This window comes from Aulostomus chinensis, chromosome 8, assembly GCF_037954235.1.
Source record: "Aulostomus chinensis isolate RoL2024-O1b breed Wild chromosome 8, RoL_Achi_v1.0, whole genome shotgun sequence".
NCBI classification, from domain to species: Eukaryota; Metazoa; Chordata; class Actinopteri; order Syngnathiformes; family Aulostomidae; genus Aulostomus; species Aulostomus chinensis.
The window spans coordinates 10,451,639-10,466,735 of NC_141327.1; the positions used below are offsets into that span (position 1 = coordinate 10,451,639).

Below are 15,097 nucleotides of genomic sequence, written 5' to 3' on the forward strand. Positions count from 1 at the left end.
GATTGGAGGACAGAGTCAGCGAGGGAGGGCTGAGGGAGAGGAGAGTTGCGAGGCAAAACGGCTGGTCACATGAGCTGAGATCTGTTTACAAACCCAAGGCAGAGCAGAGCAGAGCAAGGGGAGGAAGGGAACGGCAAATTGCAGGCTCACTCCGAGCACCATTACGGATTGAAGAAGGAAGAGGGGAAGCCTGCCATGACAGAGCCAGCTGGATGTGGGAGAGACTGAACACAACACTCTTGCTCACACACCACTACCTTTGTCTCTGATTTTTTTTTTTCTCAGTTGAAGGAGCAGATGGTTAGAAGGAGAAGGACCCCCCCCCCCCCCCCCTCCTACACACATGCACTGACTGACAAACAAACACCAGCAAAATACCAGACCCAGCTTGAGGACTGTTGTTGATCGCATGGAGCTGTTCTCACTTTGTTTTTGCTTTGAGGGAAGCACATCACTGGCTCCTATACAGAGGAGGAATACCCCCTGCAAGAGATTGGAGGAGGAGACAACAGAGGACAGGAGAGGGGGATGAGACTTGTGAAAATCCTCTGTTAAAAAGCAGCTTTGGGAGGAAGACAAAGCACAGACTAATGCCAGATAATTACCTTCATTGAGGAAGGACTGTCATTTTGAAGGGTGGATGTCATTGATGAGGGGATGATACTGCAGACACAAAGTCAAATGTGAGTATTTCCTGTTATAAACAAGCCTGTGTTGTTTATGACATTGAGACTGCGTGAGATTCAGCTTTGGACAAAAACAACTCCTGAATAACACATGGTGCAAGACAACTGGCAAACAATCATCCACCCAACAAGATTTCTTTGTCTCTTCTTCTCTGATGACATCATTCTCACTGGGATCCAGGAACACATGAAGTGTTCATTCCTGATTCAAACATCTCAATCTTAACACGGTGTGGTTAATCCAGATTTGGGGATGGTGGGCTGCACAGACTGCTGAGCCAACAAAACTGTACCTTTCAAGGATTTATGGAATCTGGACAAATCTAAGGAAACTTGAGGTTTGTTTTTGAAGGAGCTAACTCGGCGCAGGGTGACTGATTCCAGGCTCCAAACAGAATCAGTGTCAAGAGCTGCGGCCCACGAGTTTGGCTACCAACCAGGTTCAGCCTTCGCCTTACAGGGCCTGAATTTACTGCTGCTGCCCCGAGAGTCAAATTTCATGCAACTATTCCAATGGTGTAACGGTGAGTGGATTTTTCTACCATCTGTCAAATACACAGGGGTGTCAGCAAATGTACTTAATTGTATCTCTTAATATTAGTCGCTAATGGGCTTGATATAATGGATGTGCCTCTGTAACAGCAACTCACAGAGACTGAAGGGCTAAGTGTGGTTTGATTCTGGTGGTGGAACACTTAAGCTGCATTCAAGGTCATGTTTGTTTGAGTGATGCAGCTATGACAACTAAGGTGTTTCATTCCTCTGCCATACTTTGTATGATGGTTGTGTTTCTGTTGTATCAGTGCCTGGTTCATTACAATACCTCACCCTAAATTTCCTAACCCACCCCTCCTTCTTTTAAATCCCCCTATCCCCTACTATGCCAAATTATTTAGTCCATACCTCCCACACTGTGCAAGCTGTACCCATTCATTCACTCTAAAGACAGACACATGGACTCTTAGAAGCTGGCAAAGAACCTCCTCGCCACAAATTAATAGGAACACATGTGGTGTGTGGAAGTGGGGCTTCCTCTGCTTTTGTTTCACCAAATGGTCCTCTTGTCCCCAGAGTTCATTCTATTTAATAAACCCCTCCCCCTGCCACCTGCAACACACACATTTCTGTCTTACAAATAACATGCTGACGTATAGTGCACACTCCCATGCTGACACACACACACACACACACACACACACACACACACACACATACACACACGCACGTGCGCGCACGCACACACACACACACACACACAAACAGTACTAGGCACCTCTGTGGAGTCTGCGGAACAGATGGTCGTGCGGTGGAAGTGCTGTCAGTCCTCCATGTTTGTCTTGTTCTTAGCCAATTAATGTACAGCCCAACAAGAACCTGAGTAGTTGCCACTACAGCACCCGTCACAGCTCCCTGGACACACCCGCCTCCAAACACCAGACATCACAACATACGTGTCAACGAGTACTGGTAACACTTTGCAATATAGGTATGTTAGCAATGGTTAATCAATGCTTAGTTAAAGGTAAGTCATTCTTATTACCTTGTAGTTAAAAGTCTAGTAATAATTTAGTAATGGAGTTCATGTTAACTTTATGGCTTACAGCAAAGATGGATGGAAAATCTGGGAGAGGCTGGGGTGGGCTTTGGTGGGTTAGAGGATTGGGATGGATCTTACATAAGGGATATATGTTTCCCACTTTTCAATATTTGTTGCAAAGTGCATCATTGTAAGGATAATTATGCTTCAGAAGTGTTTTTTTCATCACGCTTACATATATAAATAACCATTAAGTAATCTTTATTGATGTATCCTTATTGTACAGTGTTACCAAATTATTGGATACAAACTTTAGATAAAACTTTTTCTGTGAAGATGATGAGCCTGTAATCATCAGCTTTTGTTTAAAGGTTCTTGCCTGGATATCTTCTTGCCTTACGGTTGACACAGAGTTCATAGGAATGACTTTTACTCAACAATTGCAAATGTTTTTCACTCTCTGAATTCATAACAATTGCCTGTTCAATCATAGTTTAGACACAATGGTAACAACTGTTGTTCTTGTGGCTCTTGAGGGCAGCTTTCCAGATAACTGATTACCATGGGAATGTAAACAATGTAGCAAGACTGTAAATTCTTTGTCTTTTTCGATTAGTTCTGATTTTGAGGAGGAGAATCGATTTTAAACAGACACAGGCAGTCGAATGATGTAGAATGGACGATATCTTAGAAGTTAGATTAAATGTACCAGAGGTAACCAGGTGCACTCGTTGGCTACTGCAGGTGTATTCGGGTGATGATTTCAAGTGTGTGCTCTCTTCCTGGCAGGATGCCTGTGTGGTTTGACTTCTCAGCGCTCTGAACAGTTCTGCAGCATGACGTCTGACATGTATCACCTCCCGCTCAATGTGTATGTCATTGTGCTGGGCATCGGCCTCTTCGTCTTCATGCTCAGCCTCATCTTCTGCTGCTACCTTTTCAGGTGAGATGAGGGAGGACAATGTGCTGTCTGGCTGTGTGACACTGGGGAGGAAGTGCAGATATGAAACCATCCAATTAGACAGTACTGGAAACGTGGTACACCACAGTGGGTCAAATTAAAACTTGCCTGATATAAAAAGGGATGGTAACACAAATCATCGTGTAGATTTATGGGTTGTTGCCTTGAAGAGCTGCCACGTCTACCTGACAGCACACATCACCTCCTAAGCTTCATGAGGACACATCATATACCGCAATAAACTGCAAAAAGTATATATCTCGCTCAAGCAGCTGAAACAAAATTAACAAAGAGACCATTACAGTTCTGTACATAGCATGAAAACACAGATTTACCTATAACTACAAAATATCCCCTATGGCTTTATTCATTTTACCTGCTCTCATCAATACTTTTATGGAAATAATGACGCAAATAATGGATCAGATGACTGCGTGTACGTGACAGATGTCAATGCCCACAATTCAACAGCGCTTCTAATTCCTTTCAGCTCACTGTTTTGGTTTTACAACCCAAATATCTTTTTGTTTTTTTTGCCTCACCGTTTTCACCAGCACCTTTTTCAAGCAGCTCTTTATGGTAAAATGGCAGTAAAACTTTTTTTTTTTCCTTTTCTGGCAACCAACTGTTTCAAAATGACAAACCATCACAACGCAATCATGCAGTAGGCTTCATCCATAAATCAAGGGGCAAATGTCGAATAACTCTTCACTATTTTAGGCAGGTGTTATCATGTATCTGATGAAATTAGGGACGCATGACATTGTAATCAGTATTGGTTAATATTGATCATTTTTAAATACATGTGTATTTGTCCGGTAGCCGATAATTACGTCAGCTCATTTGTTCTCAAGTTTCTTCTTCTTTCTCATCATCTGTTCTCTAAAATGAGAAAAAAAACAAGAGTAATAAATGGTTGAAGCACTTTTCTTAATGGTTAGAAACAAAGAAATACTTGGGTTTTTCAAATTCTCTATGTTAACGTGTTTTTCAGCACATACACAATGTGAATATCAGCAAATACATCAGTAAATATTATCGGCAAACATGTATTGATCAAATATCGGCATTTTGGTAAAAATCCAACATTGATCAACCCTAGCCTTTACAGTGGCCAGAGTTAACATTTCCTCTCATCTGTGAAAAATATAGAAAATTTAAAACGCTGGCTGTTGTCTGATTATTATGTCTGATTAAACTGTAAGAGCCTACGGAGCAGATCAACACACAAACTTGGCAACAAAACATTCTGATTAAGCCTAATCAGAATGCTCCAACTGTGAAATTCTTGGCCAATGTTATTGGTTTCTTTTGTTGTTTATCTCCCTTTAAAAAAACCCAAAAACCTTATTCCCCATGTGTGCCGGGGGGGAAAATAAAACATTATAAAAAGTAACATCCTTATTTGCCTTAAATCACTAATTCTGATACACATAGAAATGTCAGTTGTTGTTTTTTTACAGCTTGTTCAACTACCTCAAATAGCAAATAAATACATTTAAAAAATGATTAATAATTGGTTTGTCCTCAAACACGTTCATAACCTTAATGAGTAATCAAACAAGTTTTCGCATCTACGTTAGTGACATGATTTCATGCAAGATGATTTACATGTGGGATTTTAGCACAATGTTTATGCTCTGCTAAATGCTATTCCAAATCAATCAACAGCACTGGTAATATTGGACTTCTACATGGCTGATAATGGATGAGTGAATTTTGATTGTCTGAATTAATGTAAAAAGACAACCGGTTATTTTATCCAGTTTCTCAATAAGGTCTCTAGAAATGTTATTAACATGATGTCAATATTGTGATAAAAATGATGTACCAGGATAGAGGACTACATTCGTTCCTTCGTGAGAGTGTATGAATTAATAACATGCCTGACCTGCATTTCACTTGTACATATGTTATCTGTGTGTTTTTCTCAGGTTGAAACAACAAGGAACGAGGGAGCAGTTCAGCTATAATGAGGTATGTCACTGCAGTATCTCACTGCTGCTGTACATGTAGCACCAACTTCTGAGGCAGGTTATAAATACTACCACAGCATTTCACACTCTTTTCATCCACTGTGAAAGCTAACACCAGCCGTTGGGAATGACCTTGGCTTCTTCCTTGTGTCATTACCTACGCACCAAATCCAGAGCGTCAGTTCATCTGCAGTGTGGTGTGAGAGTCTGAATATGGCGAGCAGGTAGCAGAGTGTTTGGTGCGGTGACAGTTGGGGACAAAGTATTTCACCTCGAGGAAGGTTAAACGAGATGCTTCAAAACAGCGCACTTACTGTACACATCCAAAGTGTTTGCGTCACAATAAAGCTGACAAATCATTCTCTGCTCTCTTATTTCATCCATAGGTGGTGCTGAAAGGAGCAAGCAAAAAACTAAGCCTTCTCGGGGTAAGTGACTCTTCCTGCAAAAGATTTAACACGTCACTAGTGCGAAACATTAGAATCTGCAGCTGCAATAACCTGCAAGGGTTGGGATGAGGAACATTGGGCTAGTTAAGTTCTTGGATGTGATTAACATGCTGCACACACTCACGTTGGACACATCCTGAAAATATCTCAAATGCAGCCATTTAGAAGAAGAGTGCCTGCTTGTCTGTATCCGCTCCAGGAATAACTGCACTCATTCAAAATGCATTATGAGACGATCTCTTCTCTGCCTCCTGTGATTTTTTTTTTTTCAGGACAGCCTTTTTATGTTCCTTCAATTTTCCAAAGGCGGAGTGGTGACTAAAGGTCATTTGAGTTTCCAATTACATATTCAATCCCAATCTTTTTGTACAAGAATAGATTGAAATGTTCTTGTTGACAACTGCTGAGCTCAGAGTGGCCACGGAGAGAAAGAAAATATTTTGATAAAACCTACCTTTTTCCAATAATCAGTTTCATTTGTGGCCACAAGAGTTGACTTCTTCCTGTACTTTGATCAATTTGTCGAAAGGCTTGAATGAATTTATGGGAAAAATGGCCTCAAAATATTTGTTCTCTCCGTCTTTAGCAACTAAGACTCAGTCAACAACAACTTGAAGCTACAGTGTAGTGTGTGACATTAGTAACCCCCTTTTTGAGTTGAGAGGTCTTGCAACATCAAAGAGAGTGTAGGTCTTTATCAGAGTAACCTAGATGTTTGGAGGTGCTGAGCAGAGATGGCAAGTAACAAAGTACAAATACTCCGTTACTATACTTAAGTACATTTTTTCAGGTACTTTGTACTTTTATAAGTGTTTATTTCTCTGACGACTTTTTACTTTTACTGAGTTACATTTTCAACATAAATATCGGTACTTTCTACTCCTTACATTTTCCAATTTCCAATTTGTTACTTTACACACACATATACATAAATACAGTATATATATATACATATATACCGGTATACATATACATACATACAGTATATATATACACATATATACCGGTATATATACATACATACAATATATATATATATATGTGTGTGATTTAAAATATAATTTTGGCGCCAAGATAAATGCGCGTGAACCGTTTTGGGTTTGAAAGATGCAGGAGAAATGGCTGTCTGTCTGAGTGTGTGTGCATGCGTGCACATTGGGTCTTTGAGCATGATTTGTGACATCATAGTTTAGAAGCTAATCCTGGTCCAAAATTCAATGTTCAGAAGTGTTATGTGTTAACCTTAAGTGTAAAATACAAATGCCTAAATGCCTAAAGGACTATATAGTGAAGTACATGAGGATACTAGGCAGGTAGTCAAACAATAACTTTGCCAAAGTAGATTCGATGTAAATTATCCCGTGTTTAATAGTTTTGCAGCAAGTGAATCGTGCAATAGAAATACTTTTTACTTTTAAAAGTACTTCTGAGTACATTTCAGAGCCTGTACTTTTTTACTTTTACTTGAGTAGATATTTGGATCAGTACTTTTTACTTTTACTTGAGTAAATATTTGGATCAGTACTTTTTACGATTACTCAAGTCATATTTTTACATAGGTATTTTACTTCTACTCAAGTAAGGAATCTGGGTACTTTTGCCATCTCTGGTGCTGAGTTGGTGGTGTTTCTTCAGTTATTGTTTTGTAATCAAAATGAAATAAGAGTTAGGTTTTTTCCACACAACACTTTTGTAAAACTGCTAGCTCACCAACTAGCTTGTTTACTGCCTCACTTGGTAACTCCCTGACCTGTGTTCCGCAGTTAGAAAACACAAGTCTATTATACGGCAAGAGTAAATGTGACAGTGGCTGCTTCAAATTTTGCAAATGCCAACCTATCCAAGAGCCTTTTCTTTTAGCAGTTCTTAACCAAGGAAATGCAATATCATTTTTTTCATTTGCCCTTGCAGTTAGTCGCAGTTTGTAGTTGAATGCAATCAGTGGCAATGCTGAGTTTTTCCTTTTACCTGGATCATCCACCCCAGATAACATTTCATTGGCTTAGGCAAGCAATGTTACTACACAGATAATGTAAGCATGGGATGCAAATTTATATGTAAAAGTTACATACTACGATTTTTAAGAGGACTTATTAACTGTAATTAAATCTTTTTTTTCTGTTGTTTTTGTCTTTCAAAAGATGCAGGCTGTTGTTGATCACAATATGAAGGCAAATAAGATTAACCTTAGTATTTTTGTTCTGCTAGCAAACCTGTGCGGTGTGTCTGGAAGAATTCAGGACCAGAGATGAACTGGGAGTGTGCCCATGCTCACATGCATTTCACAAGAAGTGAGTGTTTTTATGCCATTATTTCCCTGCTCTCTTTTTGTTCAGTCAATATAAAGCTAATGCTACCTAATTGACATCCCTAACATTAAAAGAAAACCCTATAAAAATCACAAAATATATTAATTTTATATAAAAACATACGTTTTAGAATTGCAGTTGTATGTAAATTTTCTTACCTTAAGCTCTGAGAGCCAAGCAAAATATTCACCCAGTGTGTTTCAAGTCATTATGCTAAGTTAAACAGCTGCTGGTTGTAGCTACATGCTAGTTTATGGACATGAAAGTAGTATCAGTACAGCATGTAATTCTCAACAAGACGGTGGTGCAAAGCCATCATGCCTAACAATATTTGAATCAGCAGGATAAAAAAAAACAACAACCAAAAGAGGATAAACTTATGCCTGTGATGCTGCCAGCTGAGAAAATAAATTTTTTGGAAGGTGCACAACGATGTTCTACATTTGAAATTAAAGAATGTTGAGATTGCAATTTAATTAACCAATTATACAACCATAAACATACAGATACATTCCTTTTTATCGGAAGATAATGCACCAGAACACAAATCAAGGTGTTTTTAAGAGCCTGGGTTTAATTTTAAGAGCATCAGAGGAAAACAAAGAAACTAAAAATGATGAGTAAAACAGCTGAATGAATATTTCATGATGTAACTGCTCTGGTTGTTGTCCTGTCAGGTGCCTGCTCAAGTGGCTGGAGATCCGCAGTGTGTGCCCCATGTGCAACAAACCCATCCTGCGGCTCCACTCAGATGCCCCGCAGGGTGCCGAGGGCCCCATGGACCCTGAGGAAGTGTGAGGGAGCTGGGAGGGAAGAGGAAAATCTCTTACAAGAAACACACACATTAACTACACTAGGGATGATGATCATGTTTAAGACATCTCACAGGAAATGCCGATAATGATCCCAAGTGGCTGTGTTGCTGCTGACCTTTGAGCAATATGCCTGGGTGGGAACTGAGTGTTGAAAGAGACAAAATTATGTGGACAGAACAGAAAGGGTGGATGATCTTCTCATAAAAATGCTACTAGCTCGACTTCCATATTGCACTGTTCACAAAAAAAAAAGAAAAATGACAGGAAAAAGGAGCCACCTTAGCGAGCAGGATTTCATTGCCACCGTCATTGGAGGACTAGAGCAGCACTGCCAGAGACAAACAACACCGCAGGCTTTCAGCAGGACATCAGAACCAGTATGGATACCTCTACTATCTCAGGGGTGTTACCAATACAGCCAGCACAAACCATGTCAGTCACGTATAGCCCTGCGCCACACATGCATCTTACAGTCAATACTGCCAATGTAGGTGAAACACTAGAGGTAGCCAGCCACCACCTCTGGATGAGACCAGCGGGATTACAACCATGAAGACTTAAGTAGACAACATTGTTACAGATTGTGTCCCAGGACCTTTCCTTTTAAAAGAGACTGATAGAAAAATAGTCTTGCCTGTATGTATTGTATGTAAACGTGTCCCTATACATTGTTATTTTGTATTGTTGCTTTTAAATAAAATGTCACGTAATGTATTGTAATAGTGGTGGATTTATTGAGCAGGAAACTTTGGAAATGTGTGAGGGAACATTTTATAAATCCAAACACGACAGCAGTTGTCTAACAAGTCATTACTCTTTTCCCAGAGCACATTCATTCAAATACAAAAATGGATTAAAATGTAAGTTCATGAAATTTAAAATACTAGCAACATTATAGATAAATACAGGTGTTTTACAAAGGTTGTTTTTACTCTGATATATTAGAGCATCAAACTCAAATGTTCAGGTTTAAAGGTCTCGGTACATGATCATGAAAATGTTGTGTTACCGTAGCAATAAACATAGCAGACACATGCACGATGATGGTGTATTGGGTCCTTAGTTTGAGGCCTCAGTCCCTTTAGCTTCTACAAACTCCACGGCCTTCTCTTTGACAGCCTGGACACTCTGTGATGTGCCGTGCTTCTTCTCGTACTCCAGATAGCGCTTGAAGAAGAACTTGATCTTCTTCACTGACACACTCAGGTGGATCACACGGTCAAAGAGCGCCCTGTAGAAAGACTTCATGAATACACTGTATACACCGTAACCATGTTATTTTGAGAAAGTATGTACAAAAAAAAAAAAGTACAAAGAATAAGCTTGTCCTCACCTAATGTCCTTCTGTGATCCATGTTTGATCAAGAGGTCGATGTAGACGGACCACAGGTCAGTACGTTTGGGGTAGCTGGTCAGGATTTTGTCAAACATGGTGCGACCTTTCTCTGCATCACCGTAACGGAACTCGAGCTGGGCAAACTTGGCGATCACGTCGACACCTGAGACAACAGAAATGGTTAAAAACCTTCAGTGGGATTTATCTTGATAAACAGAATCTCAACAGTGTTAATATCTGAGAAATCTTCTCACTAATCAATATGGTATTGCATCTCAAAACACTTGCAAATTCTCGATTTTCTAAAAACTTGTATTAAACGTTCCCCATTTGACATCAGGACACAAAGTGTACTATTCCATCTTCGGAGTATAAACAGGCCAGCTTACTTTCTTTGGAGGGAAGACTCTTTAATGCCCTCTGCAGGAGAGCATTGGCAGCATCGCTCTGCCCCTGCTGCAGCAAGAAGTTACTGTAGCTCAGCCACACGGCCTTATTCTGACGGAAACGCTTCACCATTAACTTATACAGACTCTCTGCCTCCTGATCCAAACACAACACAGAGCAGACAACACACAGAAAATCAGTGGCTGCAGAAACAACATGACAACCTCAGCGTCAGGGGTGTTTAAACCTTAGTGGGCGATACCTTGGTCTTGTCAGACTTGGCGTAGATGTCAGCCAGCTGCTGGTACACTGGCATGGGCTCACAGAACTGCAGTGCCCGCTCAAACACTTTCTTGAGGCTCTCCTCAGTGCCGTACATGTTCTCCAGGTTCAGCAGCGCCACCCACACGTTCAGCTTCTCCTGCTCCTCTCTGGACCAGTGCAAGCACAATTTTACAAACTAAGTAGTCAGCTAGTGTTACAATTTTTCTTCATTCTGTCTGCATGTGTCACCTTTTAGCTGTATCCCTTAAATAGAAATGTACAACCTTAATAAATTGCCTGATAAATAAACCTTCACCTGAAGGAGATGGTTTTAAGAGCCCTCTCAGCCACAGCACGTGCCTGCTCGATCTGGGTAGCCTGTAGATGGTGAGCCATGTACTGGAGCCAGAGCAGCGAGCTGTTGGGAGAGGCCAGGAGCAGACGCTCAAACGCTGCAGCATCCTGGGGCCTCAGACTAGGGTCCATCAGCTTTATCTCCCGCTGCACCAGGGCTTTCTCTGCTGCCTTCTTCTCCTGCTCCAGCTCACGTCGAGACTTCTTCTGGAGCTTCAGAAGGGAAAATGAGTGGTGAGACAAGATGGCTGAAATTGGTTTGAACCAATAACAGGAAAATACACATGCACCACTTTGCCTCACCTTGTTGCTGTCCTCTTGATCCTCTCCATCACTGCAGTCTGCATCCTTAGCTGCAGAGGCAGGCTTGAGAGAGCTCAGCCCTTCGTCCCAGGAGAAACCTGTTGCTACCTGTAGTCTTGAGGGACCTGATGAACTGGGCGTCACCTGCTGACAGACAGACAGACAGACAGACAGACAGACAGAGAGAGACAGAGACAGAGACAGAGACAGACAGACAGAGAGAGAGAGAGAGAGAGAGAGCGAGAGAGCGAGAGAGAGAGAGAGAGAAGGGGAAATTTGTATTGTTCCAGATGCTAAGAATGATATTACTACACTGAATTTTAAACGATTTATGGGAAAAATTAACAGAGCAGCAGTGAATTAGCTCACTTTCACAGCAACAGCTTTGGGTTCTTCTTCATCTTCCTCTTCTCTGAAGTACACCTCCACTCCACTATCATTTTCCTCAACCTTTGTTTTCTTCTTCTTCTTCTTCGGAACCTCTGACTCAGTTTGTTCCTACCAAGTAAACAACAAAGATGACCGTCGAGAGCTAAATATGTCAAAAAACATACATGTAAGAGCTCCAGTGACCAGGTGCTTGTAGTTAAAGCTGCAGTGTGAGATCAATACAGCGTACGACCAAAGGAGGATGAATTAATAATAAATGAGCAAGTCAGGGGGAGGTGGTTGTCTTCTATTTGCTATTTAATAGAAGACAAGACAGTTGGAAGCAAGCAAGTTTTATGTGAGAAGGAAACTCAGGAATATTACCTCTCTGCTATCAAACAATGCCCGTTTCTTTTTCTTTTCAGTGTCATGCTTCTTTTTCTCCTCTCCGACCAGACGCAGCGGCAGACTGAGAGAATCTGGAAGGATGTCTGGCTTCCCAGTGTCCACAGGGAGCAGGGAAAGGTTGACCAACTCCTTTTCTCTGTCAATACTGAAGCACAAGAATTGACAGAATCTTACACATCAGATATGCAAAATGTTTGCATTTTTCTTTTCATCTTTCATTATGTACATCAAGTCTGATACTGAATTTTGAGGCTCGTGGCGTCATAAGAAACTGATGGAGTCATCTGGTATTGATAATGGCAAATAGAACCATGTTCAGAAAGACAATCTTTAAATTACACCAGTTATTGGCTAATATTGTAGCAAAATTATCTCTCAACTGTGTGACGAGAATTGTACCATAATTGTGATTGTAATTCAATAACAAATGTGTCTTTACATTTACAGATCAATTTTCACACTGGCACATCTGAACAGATTTATTTTCTAAAGACGATCTGAAAACACACACACACACACACACACACACACACAAGCCCCTTGCACACTGCACCAAAAACACGGATGAACGCAGGTGTTTGGGGACTCTGAAAGGGTCAACTCTGCATATCGACCCGCGTCCACCAACCCTCCACCAAGCTACCCGGGTGTTTAGCGGCTTGCCTGCAGTATGAAAAAGGCAACCCACATTGTCTCAGGTTTCCCGCGACCTTGCTGCCGCATTCTGATTTTGTCACTGTGCCACCTGTCAGGCTGACATTGTGGAAGCTCCGGGGGAAAAAAGAAAAAAAAATGGACTCAGCTGCACTGTGAGAGCTGCTCACTCATCTCTCAGTAAAGTCTTGGCCTCTGCCATAAGATCAGTCTTCCTGTTGATGTCCCTGAGACTCTATTTCACTCCTTTTTTCAAACAATTTACATGTGTATGAACTTACGTGAATTAATCTATGTCATGCTTGGGAACTCCCACCAATCAAGGAACCCTAACATGAACGGCGCAAGCGCGACCGTGTTCATAAAAAACTTGTATAATGATCTTGCACATCTTTTTTATTGATCGTGGCAGCACACTGGCAAGATTGTGAAGTCCGCGAGCTGCTCATCATCCTCTGAAGAGGAGATCTGGCGGCAGATTTCTGGAACTGTACGGGACAGGGTGATTTATGGGAACATCACCGGCATTTTGTCATGCTGTCGTTTGTTTACCTATCAGTGTTCCGGCGCACTTTTATATGTAATGATGACGTTGTCAGTGCGATAACGTATGAGAGAGAAAAACACAGTCACGCAGTCCTCACAGCGGGAACTCAGACCCGCATCTGCTGGAAGCTTGAATGCGCCCTAATGCCGAGCCACTGCGGGTACAATAATCCGCTTTGACACGCACGTTTCAGTGTGAAAGGGGTAACTAACACACACACACACACACACACACACACACACACACACACACACACACACAGTTTGCAATTACATCAGAATCCTGGACACATTCACAAATCTCAGTACACATTTAGTGATTCTTTAACTAATATGCACACACAGATTGAGATTAAAGCATACTCATCTCCACACACATTTACAATTTAATTTTGCTACAATAACAACCCCATAGAGAACTTCGTGATATCAACCTGGGAATCTTTTTGTAATAGAATTTGTAGTATTTTTGAGAAAAAAAAAAAAGCCAATTTTTTTTTTTTCCAAACTGAGACTTTAAAGAGTATCCGTGTCTGGTATGTTCTTTTATGATCATCTTGTTTTTTTCATTGCAAACACTCTACACTCATATGTCCAAATGCATTTTAGCCGTGAAACTGCACATCACTCCTGGTTAGCTTCATATCTCAGCAGGTGCTGGTAAGGTGATCTAAGCTCTGATTTACCTGAGGATCTTGGTGGTGAGCAGAGTGTTGGGGGGCAGCTGCTCACAGAGGACTTTATGGTTGTTAATAAAGTACTTGGTGGACTTTTGGAGCTCAGCTCTGCCGATGATGCTGTTTGACAACCTGGAGAACGCAGACCAAAAAAAACGGACTTGTTTGTGAGTGACATGAAATTTCCACAGTGGGATCCCCACACTCTTCTGAGTTTTACTTTGAGCAGAGAGCAGAATCACAGACTGCCTTACCTGATGAAGATCCCTTGCTCTCCCACACTTTTGACATAGCCTCTAACCAACTGGCCTGCTTTCAGTTCCTTCAGGGATAAAATTTCTGCGTCCTTCACTGGCTTGGCCTCCTTTGGGTTCAGTCTGGAGGAAATGGTTTACAGTCAACTATACAACTCAAGAAGATTTAATGTTCCGCAATTGTGTGACAGAAACATACGAATCCTTTCTAATACCTTGATGGGCGTAAGGACAACTTCCACTTGCCATTTTCATTGTGCAGAAGGTAACACCTGTGGTGCAAGAGGATTAATAACTGGTGGCTATAACGGCTCTGTTGTATCCACTTCCTTTAGTTGTTTGTTAGATCCAATTCAGTACTAATTACACAATGAAAAGATGTGTTTGTCTTGCTTTTGGTGCGTTAACTGACCTGAGCAGCTGATCCTTGCGGTATGCACCAAGAGGGTTTGGTTTGTAAGCATCAGCCAGGTCTGTGACAGCAACTGACCCCAAACCACCAAAGGGAAGCTTGACCAGGAGACCGACATGTGGCTGAATATTAGTCACCATCCCCAGACTTACGCTGTCTTTGTCTAGTTTATGGACACCTGAGAAACAGAAAGCAAAGACAGCGATCATCTTTTTTTTTGGGGGGGGGGGGGTGTCTCTTAGTTGTAAATCACAGTCCACGTTCTTCCCTACCTGTGAGTGAGAGCGCAAATCTCTGAGGTTTGGTGTTTATTTCCACCACTCTGGCACGGACAGCTTGGCCGAGTTTGTACAGTTTCTCTGGATGGCTGAAGTCCTAAAAATCCAAGACCAGTCAGTCA

At 41.3% G+C, this 15,097-nt stretch overlaps 2 protein-coding genes across 5 annotated transcripts in view; one reads left to right on the forward strand and one right to left on the reverse strand.

Moving 5' to 3' along the window:
- Positions 1-78: 78 nt before the first annotated feature.
- On the forward strand, positions 79-9,447 carry LOC147257068 (RING finger protein 122). The gene is made up of 6 exons (XM_086210837.1): positions 79-1,210; positions 3,013-3,166; positions 5,119-5,161; positions 5,547-5,588; positions 7,818-7,900; positions 8,596-9,447. Exons 1-6 carry the CDS (start codon positions 1,186-1,188, stop codon positions 8,714-8,716), a joined length of 468 nt encoding a protein of 155 aa, XP_086066963.1. The 5' UTR covers positions 79-1,185; the 3' UTR covers positions 8,717-9,447.
- Positions 8,528-15,097, reverse strand: part of pdcd11 (programmed cell death 11) — a 105,702-nt gene continuing 99,132 nt past the window's right edge. For 3 of the 4 annotated variants that reach the window (XM_086210832.1, XM_086210831.1, XM_086210830.1), the window contains exons 24-36: positions 14,970-15,072; positions 14,698-14,875; positions 14,501-14,557; positions 14,286-14,408; positions 14,041-14,163; positions 12,131-12,299; positions 11,747-11,875; positions 11,378-11,524; positions 11,037-11,287; positions 10,719-10,887; positions 10,459-10,612; positions 10,067-10,232; positions 8,528-9,964 (exon numbers count right to left, since the gene is read on the reverse strand). In XM_086210832.1, coding sequence (XP_086066958.1) covers positions 9,793-9,964; positions 10,067-10,232; positions 10,459-10,612; positions 10,719-10,887; positions 11,037-11,287; positions 11,378-11,524; positions 11,747-11,875; positions 12,131-12,299; positions 14,041-14,163; positions 14,286-14,408; positions 14,501-14,557; positions 14,698-14,875; positions 14,970-15,072 — 1,941 coding nt within the window. In that variant the 3' untranslated portion in view covers positions 8,528-9,792. The remainder of the gene's footprint in view (positions 9,965-10,066; positions 10,233-10,458; positions 10,613-10,718; positions 10,888-11,036; positions 11,288-11,377; positions 11,525-11,746; positions 11,876-12,130; positions 12,300-14,040; positions 14,164-14,285; positions 14,409-14,500; positions 14,558-14,697; positions 14,876-14,969; positions 15,073-15,097) is intronic. The other variant, XM_086210833.1, reaches the window with a different exon arrangement.